The sequence below is a fragment of the Chelonia mydas genome, chromosome 4, assembly GCF_015237465.2.
Source record: "Chelonia mydas isolate rCheMyd1 chromosome 4, rCheMyd1.pri.v2, whole genome shotgun sequence".
Lineage (NCBI taxonomy): Eukaryota > Metazoa > Chordata > Testudines > Cheloniidae > Chelonia > Chelonia mydas.
The window spans coordinates 29,976,264-29,991,088 of NC_057852.1; the positions used below are offsets into that span (position 1 = coordinate 29,976,264).

Sequence of the window (14,825 nt, forward strand, 5' to 3'; positions counted from 1 at the left end):
TTGGATTCCATTCAAGGTTTTACATTTAATTGCACTTCAAGCAGAACCATGTATGTGAATTACTGAAAAGAAGAGAGTGCGATTTTTGTTTATGGGCAGTTTGCATGCGCTTTTTTCCCCAAACTTTACTATCTTCTTTTTCTGTTAACTTTTGAAATTTATACTATGCGAGAAATTAATATAAACAAGAATGATAAATGTTAGGCTAGTCAGTAGAAAAAGACACTTGTCATACCATCGGATTATTACAGAGAATGTATATTCATGAGAAGCCTATAGTACCATATTGCAGTAAAATACTGAATAGAACTAAATTGTTACATGCTGTTTGGTTTTTGCATGTGCCAAAAATACTAAAATAACAAATTTTCAGACTAAAAGATACAAACTTGTCAATTTCCCAAAGAACATCCAAACTTTAATGTAGCTGGTCCATCATTATTCTGTACAGTCCTTCATTTCAAAATCTGCTTCCTCATCCATATTCCAGTCTTTTATACTTATGAGCAAGTATCTTCATGCTCTTCTCAATTACCTGAACTTCTTGTAGCTTGATTCTCCTCTCATTTATGTCATATTTACAGCAGTGTAACTAACAGGCCAGATTCTCAACTGGTGTAAATCAGGATAGCTCCATTGACTGTGGTGGCGCTAAGACAGTTTACACCTGCTGAGGATCCAGCCCATTGACTTCCATGGAATTACACCAGATATATACCAATATATAAAAGCAGAAAGTCAGTCTCATTATGTAAAATATGTGCAGTTGTAGAAAGGCCCATAAGGATATTCTGACTATCAGCATATTCACAAAGATTGCATCTCTGATTTTGCTCCTACTTATATCAGTTTTACAGTGGGATAAGTCCATTGACTTTACTGGAGTTACTGTTGGTTTATGTTGATGTGAAAGCAGACTCTGCCCCTGAATGTCTGATCATAAACCAATGCCTGATTTCACTTAAATATATTTTGTTGTTAAGGCATATGATGAAGATGTGAAGTTCAGAGCCACTTCAAGGTTTGAGTTTCAAGGTGTGCATCTGGAGTTTTGGTTTGACCCACTGTAAAGATAAGGGTCATTTGTACAGTTTGTATCCAAATTCAGCTCTGGATTTCAACACCATAAAATTGTGTGTGGAGGTGGGTCACAGCCACAGTTTTCATTCACGACCGTTTCTAGAATCCACCCTTGTAATTCAAACAAGATCTTATTTGGCACCCAAGCAGTATGTACTGACTTCAAATATAAACTTATTGCAAGCAGACTGTCATTATGACCTCTTCCTTTGTGGGCTCCTGTCAAGGTTCCTTCCCCACTCTGAACTCTAGGGTACAGATGTGGGGACCCGCATGAAAGACCCCCTAAGCTTATTCTTACCGGCTTAGGTTAAAACTTCCCCAAGGCACAGATTTCTTTCTTGTCTGGGGAAGCAGCTTAGGTTAAAAACCTGGTACGCTGCCACCACCAAGCAATTTAACAAAGAATCCAGGAAGAGACCACTTGGAGACTTCTTCCCCCAAAATATCCCCCCAAGTCCTACACCCCCTTTCCTGGGGAGGCTTGAGAATAAACAAGATGAGCACAAACCAGCCTTGGATCTTTTAGATCCCTAAAAACCCAGATTCTTAAAAAACAGAACTTTATTAGAAGAACAAAACAAAGATAAAAGAAACACTCTGTAAGATTAGAATGGAAGATAATCTAACAGGCAGTCAGATTCAAAACATAGAGAATCCCTCTAGGCAAAACCTTAAGTTACAAAAAGACACAAAAACAGGAATATACATTCCCTCCAGCACAGCGAATTTACAAGCCAAAACAAAGAAAACCTAACACATTTTCTAGCTAGATTACTTACTAACTTTACAGGAGTTGGAGAGCTTGCATCCTTGATCTGTTCCCGGCAAAGGTCACACACAGACAGACAAAAGTCTCTCCCCCCGCCCCTTCAGATTTGAAAGTATCTTGTCCCCTCGTTGGTCATTTTGGGTCAGGTGCCAGCGAGGTTACCTTAGCTTCTTAACCCTTTACAGGTGAAAGGATTTTTCCTCTGGCCAGGAGGGATTTTATAGCACTGTATACACAAAGGTGGTTACCCTTCCGTTTATATTTATGACAGCTCCTCATGTCCACAAAAAAACAAGATGAATTACCTTTTGTGAGGTTTATTGGTGGCTAATATTACATTATTTTTATTAATTTTTCCCTGACAATATGTGATTTTTGAAAGCCCACAGCATGAATAAATGGCTCCATATTATTCCATACGTAGCATATCTTAAATTTTCCAGTATATTGCTAAAGTTAGCTTAATGTCATATTATGGAGTCAATTTCTTATGTTATAACTCAGTTTTTATTGACTCCTTACTAAAGTAAACCTCTCACTGAAAGAGTCAATGAGAATTTTACATAAGAATTGTGTAAAAACTGAATGACAACTAGAGATGGGCAAATAACTGATGTTTTGGTTTGCTGCCTGTTATGGAAAAAAAATTGGAGTTCAGGTCAAACCGAAAACAACATTTTTCTGAATTTTTGATTAATTAAAAAAGTTGGAAAAGATTTGTTTCAGATCAAACAACGTGTTTTGTTTGACTCCAGACTGACTTCTATTTTGAGGCATATTTCATCTTGATAAAAGCAAAGGAAATGAAAGGATAGATGCACAAAACTGAGAAGGAGGAAGCAGTGGGGATGCCTGTTGTATTCGCAGTATCCCATTCCATTTGTACAAAATTTTTGAATAGCACTCATTTCAATATTTCCCTTTTTTTTCTTTTTTTCATTTTGACTGAAACAATTCACCGAAGTCAACATGAGTTTGAGAAATGCTTCAGTCAACCCAACTCTGCATTTTTCAGCAAAAAAAGTTTCAAAATATTTTGCCTAGGTCTAATGATGACTTCAGCATTCGTTCCATGGTGCATTTTCATAATTGCCACATTTCAGGGAAATTTGGAGGCTATTATGTAGCATGAAGAATTCCATAATTATATGTAGAAAGAATAGCTGAGGTTTGAAAGCCATTGAATGTTACATTTTTTTTAAAAATGCCAGTTTGATCAAGTACAATAAACTGAGCCAGAAGCACATGGGATTCTGGAAGCTACCATCAGAAGAAGTTTAATTACTCTATGGAGAGACTGGAAAATAATTGACTTTTCAACCTTGTTTGTAAATGCCATTTTTATAATGATTAATCAAGGAACAGGATAATGGGTAGTATCAAGCCCAACAGATAAGAAACAATTGAATTAACCCTGTGTGTTCAATCAATGCATTGTCCAAGGCCTAACTTAAACTCGAAAGGTTTGATTCTTCCAAGTCCTTGTGCAATGCACAAAAGGGAGTACAGACTTGTTGCGCTCCAGTGCCTCTCCTTGGTCTCTATACAGGGTTAAAAAAAAAGTGAGGTGTTTGTGATATGAAGAGGCCTTAGGCATGATCATCAGCATGTAAATGAGGTGCTTTGTTATGGGCTGCCCTCACAGGCTGCAAGGCAGGTGTAGTGTGGTGGCAGCCAGTAGTGCTTTCATTAATGCAGGATCTGATTCCCTTGTGCTTCTTTTGTTCAGTTCATCGCTGTTTGCCTGTGCATAGATGTGGAACACTCCACATCTGTACAGGATCTAGCCAGAAGAGGCTTTCTCAACCATTGAGATGGTCAGAATTTTTTGACCAAAGTGTTTTTGTTGTTTTTTATGGAAAAATACCTTTTCTTGAAAATGAAAAAGTTTGCAAAAAAAAAAAAAGTTCATTTTTTTGTTTCATTTTTCATTAATTTTACTATGTTTTAAATTGAAATCTTTATTGAAGATATTATTGAAACTCATCAAAATGGCTGTAAATTGTTTGATAATGATCCTGATAACAATTTTGCTACAAAAATTAAAAATTTAGAAAAAATGAAAAAATCAGTTTCAAACCCTGCAAAATAGAAACAGCTTTGACATTTCAATTATCAATGTGATTTTTAATTTTTTTTTGTGACTACCTCTACATAAAGCTTAGTTAGCCAGTTAGAGTGGATAACTGAAAGAAAGCCATACCCGACCATATAATGTTAAAAGGGGGCATTTAACCTTAGCAGAAGTGAAAGTAAAATCAAATTGTGAGGAAATAGGCCTGATTCTTCATTAAGGGAGCAATGGTGAAGATAGAACTATGTTTCCTACTTCTGAGACTCCAAATGGACTTCATTCTTCTCTCCAGTATAAAACAGGAGAGAATGCCACTGAGTTACACTGGGATAAGTTAGAGAAGAATAAGGCATATTACCTACCTTTTATTTGTTTTAGACCACATCTAATATTATTTCAGTAACATTATTTGCCCAGATTCGCCCTCTGAAACCCAGCAGATGGGGAGACTTCTCTTCTTTGCCAAATGTGCCCAGATCTCAATCCTGAGGCAGACTAGGCCCACTGCTAGATTAGTGGTCCCCGAAATGACAGGTGGCAGTGGTCACATGGAGGTTTATAAGTTCTCTACCCTGAGCTATTCAGACCTAGGGAAAGTTGGACTGAGGAGGTAAAAAATAAAACGCAACATTTCCAAGTCCATGGCTGGGCTAACCAACCCTGCAAGCCAAGGGTTTAGAAAAGAAGGAAATCACATGGTAGTATCCAGTGTCTTAGAGGCCTTTCATTTCTAACCTGCCTGCTGCATCTAGAGCTAAGACTATCCAGCTACTGTAGGGTGTAGACTCAGGTAAGCAGACCTTGCCTATTAATTTACAAGCTAAGGGTTTCAAATCTTCACAGACCTCTTGAGGCAGCCCCTCGGTTGACACTAGCAGAAGTTCTTTCCCTCTAATTGCCAAACTCGTTGCCAACAAAACAAAATTTTGGGTTGAAATGGAGGAAAGGGGAAAGACCCACAAAAAGTCCTACAGTGTGTGCCAGAAGGGCTAAAACTGTATTTCAACTCCATTCCAGGGTAAAGGGTCTCTCCTTCACTAATAAGTCTACAGAGCTATACGTCTCTGATATAAAAGGAGATAAGAGAGACCATAGAGCTTTCTGCCTTAGAAGTAATGCCAAGCAGAAACCCTCAGATGGGCTGAATATGTCTCATATTTGTATTCCCCAAGGTCACTGGAGGATTCTATCCAGTTTTGAACCTTAAATGCCAAGCCATTTCATCAGGACAGCCTCGAAGACTTTAAAGTAATGGAGTGAAATCCTGGCCCCATTGAAGTCAGTGGGCGTTTTGCCATTGACTGTAATGGAACTATGACTTCACCCAAGGTTTACAAAGGGAATTTTCTAGGAAAAACAGATCTAAGTAAAACTGTTCTCAATTTGCTCAGCTTTCCCATGTCTCCCAACTACAGGAAACTTAATAACTTTTCCTGAAAAGCAGCACTATGTCAAGCTACTCACCCCCTAAAATCCAGAGAAGTGAAAAGATGTATTTACTTAAACAATAATTTCATTGCATCAGTCAGAAGAGCTCCTAAGACTTATATAATGGCTACAGTCCTCTTTGAAGGGAATTTGGGTTTCTTGAAAATATAGAAAAGTCTACATTAATCATATCTCCCATTTAGGCTTTCTGTGATTCGTGGGATTTCCTTCATCAAAAATTGATCCATAATGAATAAGTACTGGGAGTTAATGGTTGCTCCCTCCATCTCCCAGAGGCAATTAGCAAAGCTACTCCAAGAGCTCCATTCCCTGCCTTCCCTCTGGGCATTCTCTATTAAATACATATCCATAGGTGCTTACTGGTTGCAAGGCTAAGGGTAAACAACTGGGAAGTGTTTCCCTTTTGCAGGCCTCCAACATCACAGAAGGGGAACTCAGTGTTTTTAAAACTCCACTCCTTTCTAGGCCCACATTGCACAGATCCTCAGGAGTCATGTCTCTAAGTCGTGGCTTCATGTTTCTCATCACAGGGTCAGTGGGCCATGGAACTTGTCAGAGCCCCCTGTTTGCAGTTTATTGCTGCTGTTAGCACAAATTGTGCATATTAACCCAGATTATAGCTACTTCGTATTCTGGAAAAGTCTCATTTCAGGGCTTCCGTACACATGTTTTGTCAGACATCAGTGCAGTGATGTCCTATGTCCCCAAACTAGGGGGAACCAATTGAACAATGGGGAAGTTCTGCCAGAGCATAAGACTCTTAAACTGCTAAACACATTAGATGGACATAGCATACAGGGCCAGTGCTTTGTTCATGGGGACAGATGACCTGGACATATTCCTTAAATTGTGTTTACTGTTTGGAGGGGGTAGGGAACACGGGGCACTGGATCTAACATTCTTGAGATTGCCATACACAGCTGCAGCGGGAAAAGATGCTCTCTTGGTTCCCACAGAGAAACCCAAAATTTCTCATATTTATTTTCCCTTTTTCCCTATACTTTACAAAGATCTGTCAGCGGTGATAAATGATGGCCCAGATTGGTGCCTCTTGATCTGCTCACTGGGTGAAGTTCACCCCATGCCTTCACTCTGAACCCCCATAATCCTAGGGAAGTTAAGCAGAGAGACCCAGGAGCAGAAGGCCAGCTCTTCAGTCAAAGACTCTCTGCTGATTGCATATCTGCTTGCAGTGATTCCTTGCAAACTGCAGGATTTATGGAGCACACTGTTAAATTCCTGCTTTCAAGTTGGTAGGTACTTTGTTGTGTAGGCAGAAATCAAATGCAGGGGATTAATATTCCTTTTCAGCATTCAAGTCTCTAATCAATGACTACTGAGGACTCTGTTGTGCCCTTTAGGCACATGCTAGTAATACAGGTCCCAGGGAGTTCAAGCTACTGTGATGCTCCTTAAGATGCAAGACTCTAGATATCTCTAAAGAGTCCTGCTTTGTGCACTAATGACTGCTAGATGGATGCCTACACAGCAGTGTGTGCATGTTAATCAGACATTTGTGTATGTGCAACGGAGACATATATTTCCATACACATCTTACTGAAAATCAGGCCTTGAAAGAATACAAGCTTCTTCTGTGGAGGACAACCAAAACTGACTGTAATCCTACTCTGCTTTGTCTGGTCAGAGATTGGCAGAAGTTAATATATCCTCCTGCTAATGTAAATATGGTGAAAAGACTATGGACATTGTTACTACAAACACTGGGCCTGAAACTCCTCCAACTGAGGTTAATTTGGACACTGTAAAATCAAGAGCTTTAAATGTTTTTTTCAGAAGCAGGATAGAATAAGCACATAGCTCTGCTTTGATAGTAAGGCAGACCCAGCTAACATACCTGCAGTTGTGTGACCGGTCCTCTAGTCTCCTGTGCACACGCAGCATGCACTCAGTGGTCTACTATTTTCAATTAGCCCTCCAAAGATTGTTGCACCCTGACCATTCTGGTCTACTCCACAGTGCCGCACAGACCCTCTTTTCATCTCTTACTGTCCACACCTTCCATCCACCCACCATGCATACTTCACAATTGGAAACTGATTCTCACACATGCACGCACACACATACAGAGTAAACAGAGTTAGATTCATATATCACTACTACTATCCTGTCTCTGTTTTCGCCTTAGAAGGATTTTAAGGAATTTATCAGTAGGCATTAGTACTGAGGGCAAATGCACCTCTGCAAAATATGAAATGAGGGCATTTTACCCAGAACTGAAAGAAAAGGATTTGACTCTTTTTTTCCCCAGGGCAAAAGCTCTTTTCTTTCACACTACACTGATGTGTTTGTGGATGATATCACCAAAAGATGTGCTCTGCTTGATCTTCTTTCCAGATTAATACAACCGATAATGAAGACAGTGATCAGGAGGAGGAGGAGGAAGATGGAATTTATGTGGCCATGCTGAGCTCAGGCCCTCACATTACCTCTCGTAAGTCGTATTGTCTGAAAGGTTTCAGGTACCATGTCCTTCATACTGTGTTGTATTAACTGAGAAATGGTGGTATCTAGAGACTATAGGGGAGTGTATACACACACAAGAGGATAAAGTTATGGTTAAATGCTCAACCTTAACTTGCAGATTTCCTGACTTTTTAGCATTTAGCTGTGTGACCTAAGGGCTCAGTCATGCCTTTAAACACTGGCCCATGGGGGAACGTACCTTTTGCTACACTCTTTCAAGGGGTGCAACATGCTTTCCCCTTGGTGGCCACCCAGATCCGCGGGCTGATGTGGAGAGTGGCAGACCCATTTCTCTCCACCCCTCCTGTGCTCTATCAGAGAGCAGCCCTTGTGCTAGAGTAGGGCAGTGCCTACATTTGTCATTAGATTCTGCATGGAAGCACAATTGGGAGGCTCTTTTCAGCTTCCTCTTCTCACATCTGTACAAACATTGACCTGTCCCTTAACGTTTCAGTAATGTTGGCTGAGATTTGCAAGGGAACCTAAGACAGTTAGGGAAGAGCTGCAGGTTTTTTTGCATTTAGCAATGACACTTATGCCACAGATCCATGATAACTGTGTAAGAAAGGCCATCCCATATTCTATTTGTATTTGACTAGATTCTTGATATCTTCCCAGTTGTCTCACTTTCTGTATTAGATTGTTGCTCCTTACAGGCTAAATCATGAGCCTCTTCCTCCAACACACCTAGACACTGGGCAGCCATAATTTGACTTGAAGGGCTAGAAGTCTGGCTAGCACTGTTAGTGCTTACTGCTCTAGGTGGGACACACAAACATTACCCTGCTCTGGATGTGGATATAAAAATGATGGTCCAATTAGGAAATGAACTGAAGTACTCAGCACTAGGGACAAATCTTCATAACAGATCCTTCACAACTAAGAATCCTTTAATAAGGTGCAACAAAAGCTGCTTCTCCTTCTACTTCCCTTGGTGCCTCTGGGGGCATTCTGTCTTGTAGAGACGTAACGCTTCCTTTCACACTTCTCACATGCTACGGATGTTTTCCCCACCCACCCGCATTCCACTGACTCAGGGGACCATAATTTGGCCTTTTTTACAAAGAGAAAAAATGGTGATGGATGGGTTTGTCTATTATATTTAGAAGCACTCATCTTTCTGTCAGGCATGAGGCAGTACAAAGTAGTCAGGTACTTTGGGGGGGTTCTAGAATTTTTTTGGAAAATACCAGGAATGGAAAAGAAAGAATTTATTGGAAAACTTCTATCTCAAATACCCTAAGTGAAACAGCTTGCTTAAAATATTAACATATAAATTGTGGGTTAAAATTGAGAGGGTTGGCAAAAGAATAGAAACATATGTAAGTTAAATGCTTCTAATATTGGAAATAATGGAGGGTCTTCATAATGTTTATGTCCAGAAATGGATACAATTTTAAAAGGGTAGGGAGGGAATAAGTTACATGGTTTCCAGTTGTTATTTTAGCTAAATCCTTATGCTGTACATAGTGCAGAAAATTTACTGTTATGTATTTCTCCACTATATCCTTATTTTTGGTCGAAAGGCCACTAAGGCCATAAAGCTCACTACAAACCACTTATCCCAGGGGAAATATTTATTTCATTTTAAATAATGTTAAATGATAAGCAGCCAAGCTATAGTGTATTAAAAATAAGTGATACAGCTGCATGAGTTCTAGCATATTTTACTAACTCATGTGTGCTGTGCTGCTTTGAAAATCAGGCAATACAGATTGTGGGGAAAGGATAGTGCATATTGCCTAACCACCCCACCAATAACTCTGAAAAGCCCTAATGTTATTGTATACATGAATATGTTGTGTTCTGAGGTAGCAAGATATAATGAAAGCTTCCACTGTTCATTTGGTAAATATTTTAAAAGTCATTCACAGAAGTTAAACATTTAACAGCGTTCCACTGTATTAGTTCATAAAAGTTTTATTGGCAGTGCTGGTACTTTTATGGAAATCGGTGAAACACAAAATGCTTCCAGTTGGCAAATTTTAAATTAAACAATGCATTCTTTAGCATTAACAGATAGACAGAGCACAGGAGACCAGTGTGGAGTCAGACAGAAAGCCTGGGAGGAATCAGGCAAGAAGGAAGAGGACAAGGAGGAAGAAAAGGAAGAGGAAGCTGAAGAAGTCAATGAAGTGGAAGAAAAGAAAGACGAAGAAAATAATTTAGAGGAAAAGTCATGCAGCTTTGATGACGACAATGACAATTTATATGCCAGCATACCTGATGACGATCCTGAAGTGGGTGGAAGAGACTCTTTTTTCCTGGACAAGCCACCCCTACCTCCTCGAGATCCATCTACCACTATAAAACAAGATTATATTCACTACTTTTCACAAGGTATAGTCTTACCAAAAAAGAATTTTTCATCATATGTGTAATACTTGTTAAATGCCACTGTAGAGATTCTATATGGATGTGGCTAATGGTGGTTGGCTAGTCAGTAAGGCCCTGATTCAGCAAAACAAACAAGTGCTTAATTGCGTTGCTGAGTCAAGGCGTAAGTCACTCAGTACTACAGATAGAGTAGTGATGGTAGACTGTGGAGCACTGGTTCCAGGCTGAGTTTTCTTCCTCCTACGCATCTCAGAGATCCATAAAATAATACATGGTGCATAGAATTATAAGGAAGGTTTTAGACACAATACTGAATTAAGATGTTAGTTAAGTTACATTTAAATTGGTGCTTGTTTGCGAAGCTTGCAATGCCACAGGTAAAATTAATAGAATTTACTTTATGCATTCTAATAGGGAAAAGTAACCCAATATTGTATTAAGTATAAGTTCTAGCCAGTATTGTGGTAGAAATGTGGCCATCTGTTGAATTATAGATTGGACAATGATCTTGGTATTCCTGTTTTGGTATTCCTGATGAAGGGCTGACATCATGACCCTAATGCGGTGACAGGGCTGTCACATGGATTTTTTAAAACCAGACTCATGGAACAAAAATCTAAAATTGAATTTTGTAGTTTGCATTCCCCCTATGGAAAGGCAAAAAAAAATAAAAAATGTTGTGGTAGCACTTCTAGAAGGGTCATGATAGTTTTCCTATTGGAAAAAAAATGGGAAAGAGCAAATCCTTAAATGCCAAATGTAGATGTTGAGCTAATAACAAAAATCAACTTGTCCTTTGCAGACACTATCTGTAAGTATCCAGATACGTCCATTCTGAATTTGCTGCACAAATGTTTGTCTTTAATAGATTATGAAAATCTGAGAACTGTGACTATAATCTCTGGTTCTTCTTTGAATACGAGTCAGTGTAGATCCCACTGTAGGTGTGCATGCTCCCCAGGCACGCAAGAGCAGGTTCTTTTTGCTAGCAGTGTCCACTGGGGCAGTGCATGAATCCTATGCTTCCTCATGCTCCCATGACGGTCTCTCATTTTCCTCTGACCATCCATGGAAATGAGACAGAACCTAGTGGTGTCCTATCTGCTGACAACTCTATTATTATATCTTCATCTAAACTTCTGAAACACTTCAGAGCAGCCTTCAGTCTCTTACAACATCTTGGACTGAATAATTCTTGGCTGGATATAAATTCTTCAATCTAACCCCTCCTGTATGAACGAACGAAAACACACAAACACACACGCACATGCACACACATGCACATGACTCCCCTGTAAAGGACCTTAACTTGGTGGGTTCAAAACCTGTAGGCTTCCAGCTGTGCCCAACCAGTGATGCACTAATTCCACTTAAAGATGGGTACAGCACGTGCCTTTTCTGCCAGGGTAAATTCCACATTCTAGTTTGCCTTTCTTTTGCTGCTTGAACCGAAAAATCGTGAGATGCGAAACTCAAACTCCATCTTTTAGAACAATCCATGAGAGTGGCATTGGAGTCAGGAGATCTGGGCTCAAACTCCCATGGTAGCCAAAACTTCACCCTCTTGTGCTCCATCAAGGGGACAGATGATACCTAAGGCTTCAGCAGAGAAGTCAGCACCGTGTGAGGAACCATCACCAACACTGACCACAGCACTGGCTACATTAACACTGACCAGAACTGTTGAGGCCATGGACAGCAAAACCTCAGACATCAGACCAGGTCACTGAAAGAAGCTACCTAGAATGCTGAGGCAGGATCTTGAGGAAGAACTCAGTGTCCTCTCATGTAGAGACACACAGGAAAGCATCAGGGATAAATCCTCAAACACTCCCAGCTCTGAAGATTAGTGAAAAGGAGCAAACTAGAGTGCAGCAGAATTCCTTGGTTCTGGACCCCAATGCCAACTCCAAACTTGGTATTATGGGGGAACAGTTGTGGACTGCAGAATGATCAACCTCCCTGAGATGTGCACTGGTACTGACAGAAGCACCTGCACCCCTACCCAGTGGCGGCACTATACCCACTGGCACTGCCTATGGAGGACACATACTCATCATCACTGGGGCACACCTCACCAGTTTCCCCCTTAGGGTCACTGAACTGTAAGAGTCTGAAAAACTGTAAGAGTCTGAAAAAAAAAAGAGTCCTGTCAGCAACCTTCCAACCACCTGTATTCATACGGGATACCAGTATGGCCCTTCTTGGGATAAATGGTCCTCCTTCACAGGCCTGAAGGAGCCACTCTTCTCCATCAAGAAACAGAAGATTTCCCTCTCTGGCAGCCTAACTGGCAAGGCTGCAGACCCCCAGAGTACCAGGAGGAGCGGGACCTGTAGGCACAAATCCATCAGCATCTGGCATTGCCCCTCAAAGACCTTTCCTCATCATCAACCAGCAAGGTGGTCACCTCAGCACTGATACCAAAGCTGAATGATTTCAAAGTATTCCAAGAGCTCCTGGTATGGATCACAGACACACTGGAGATCCAGACTTCAGTCATATCTGAAAAATCTCACAAGCTATTCATTTTCCTATCTTCATCTTCCCCATAAATGTGGCATTGCTAGATACAGCATGAACTCCGTGGCAACTGCTAGCCACTGTATCACTAACAACAAAATGTATCAAGAAAAGATACCAGGTGCCACTTTCCAGGTTCAAGTATTTTTATTCTTACCCTAATCCCAATCTCTAGTAGGCTCAGTCATCCAAGAAAAATTGCATTTGGCCAAGAATATGCATAAAATCCCAAATGATTGGATCTGCTATCTCTATATCACATCAGTGAGGGGTTGCTAATTGCCAGACTCTCCTAGACAAATGAGAGTTTCTTACATGGGACAGAGCAATGCTATTTATCAACAAGCTCCCTCACAAGGCTTGAGAGGAGCTTAAAGACATTGGAAAAGATGGACAATTGGTGGCAAATATGTCCCTGCAATCCACAATGGATGTAGCTAGATCGACAGCCATTGTGGCATTAGTGAGGAGGGCATCCCGTCTTCAAGCTTAGGGAATTCCTCATGAAATGCAAGCCATAAGAGGATTTGCCATTCTCACTCTGGACATTTCCAAAGCTCTATTTTAATACCTAAAGAGGAGTGAGCCCTTGCAGCGCTCTCACTGTTTCTTTGTGTATTGAAAGGCGAGGTGATCTCTCCACGGGGACTCTCCAAGTGGATTACACAATGCATTTCCACTTGTTACTAGCTGGTTGGTGAGCCGCATATGTGAATGTCAAGACTCACTTCACCAGAGCTCAAGCGAGCAAGTCGGCATTTGTCAGAAATGTGTCAGTCTCACAGATCTGTAAGGCAGCTACATGGACAAACCCACTGACCTTCTTTAAACATTATGCACTTGACATGCAGCCAGGGCAGATGCCAAGTTCCGAAGAGCAGTACTTCATTTTTTATTTAATTTTATTTGATTAGCACAGATGATACACTTCATACCCACTTAGGGGCACTGGAACAATTTGTATAATGGGGGTGCTGAGAGCCACTGAACCAAACTGTAAACCCCAGGATATAATGGAAAGCACTTCAAGCCAGGGAGTACGGCAGCACCCCCAGCACCCTTAGTTCCAGTGCCAGGGTACCCACTATCCAGAAGAAGATACTGCTTGCCAGTCACATACAGTGGGATTCACAGTGACACATGCGCAAAGAAGAAAGAAATGAAGCTTACTTCTTTGAGGGAGCCTATGCATATTCCCATTTGTGGGATCAAGGTGCCTGCACCACAAACTTCTGGAACCTTCTGAACAGGAGTATCCATTGTGGCCCCTCACTCCTCCCTTTTCCTCTGATCCTGGAGGGTTCTAATGGTGTAAAAGTGGAGAGTGGCCCCAACCACCCCTCAGCTCCTTCCACTAATTTGGGAATTCTTGCCCTGAGACGCCAAAGAAGCAGGGAAGATGGGCAGGGAGTGTGAACATGCAGAGACTCCTCTTGCAGAACTCCAGTTACAGGTAAGTAACCTTCATTTCGTTGTTGAGTGGTCTCTGCATATTCCCACTTGTGGGAGTTAACAAGCAGCACAACCCCCAGGAAAGTGGGCTGAGGAGTTCTAGGTAAACAAGGACTGCAGAATGGCCAGAACAAGCATCAGCTGTGGATGCCAGGTCAAGAGTGAATAGATCAATCTTCTCCCTCCCCCAAGATAAGTTTTAATTGAAGGAATTTTTTTTGCTAAAAACAACATATGTAGCTGCAGTATCTGTCATGCAGCATGGTGTGATGAAGAAAGCTTGAGGGCATGGCCTTTCTCCTGTCAGTTGTGCAGCAAGGGCACCCGCCCTCGGGCTTCCAGCTCCCCATCTGTTGCCTTTCTGGGTGGAGACCCCCATCTCTCTCCCTTCTGATTGGGCTGTTTCCAGACTGCACAGTTCCCTGCCTTCACAGTGCATTTCCCAGCACTGACAGGTTGCCCGGGGGCACCTGCTGACTTTCTCTTTAGAGATGGTTAACAGGTGTAATTGCCACACAGCACTTCCTGTATAAGTCTACTTTATTCTTAAGGTAAAAAGCATTACAGAGAAAACAATAAAAGAACCTACATGTATGCTAATAAGCTTACCAGAGTTAACCCTACTCCTAACATGGATTTTGGCAAGACCAGTCC

The 14,825-nt window shown here is 41.1% G+C and overlaps 1 protein-coding gene across 1 annotated transcript in view; it reads left to right on the forward strand.

The window, feature by feature from the left end:
- The window catches only part of BANK1 (B cell scaffold protein with ankyrin repeats 1), a 280,528-nt gene that overhangs the window by 211,258 nt on the left and 54,445 nt on the right, over nucleotides 1-14,825 (forward strand). Inside the window, exons 9-10 of the mRNA XM_037896965.2 lie at nucleotides 7,731-7,827; nucleotides 9,870-10,199. Coding sequence (XP_037752893.1) covers nucleotides 7,731-7,827; nucleotides 9,870-10,199 — 427 coding nt within the window. The remainder of the gene's footprint in view (nucleotides 1-7,730; nucleotides 7,828-9,869; nucleotides 10,200-14,825) is intronic.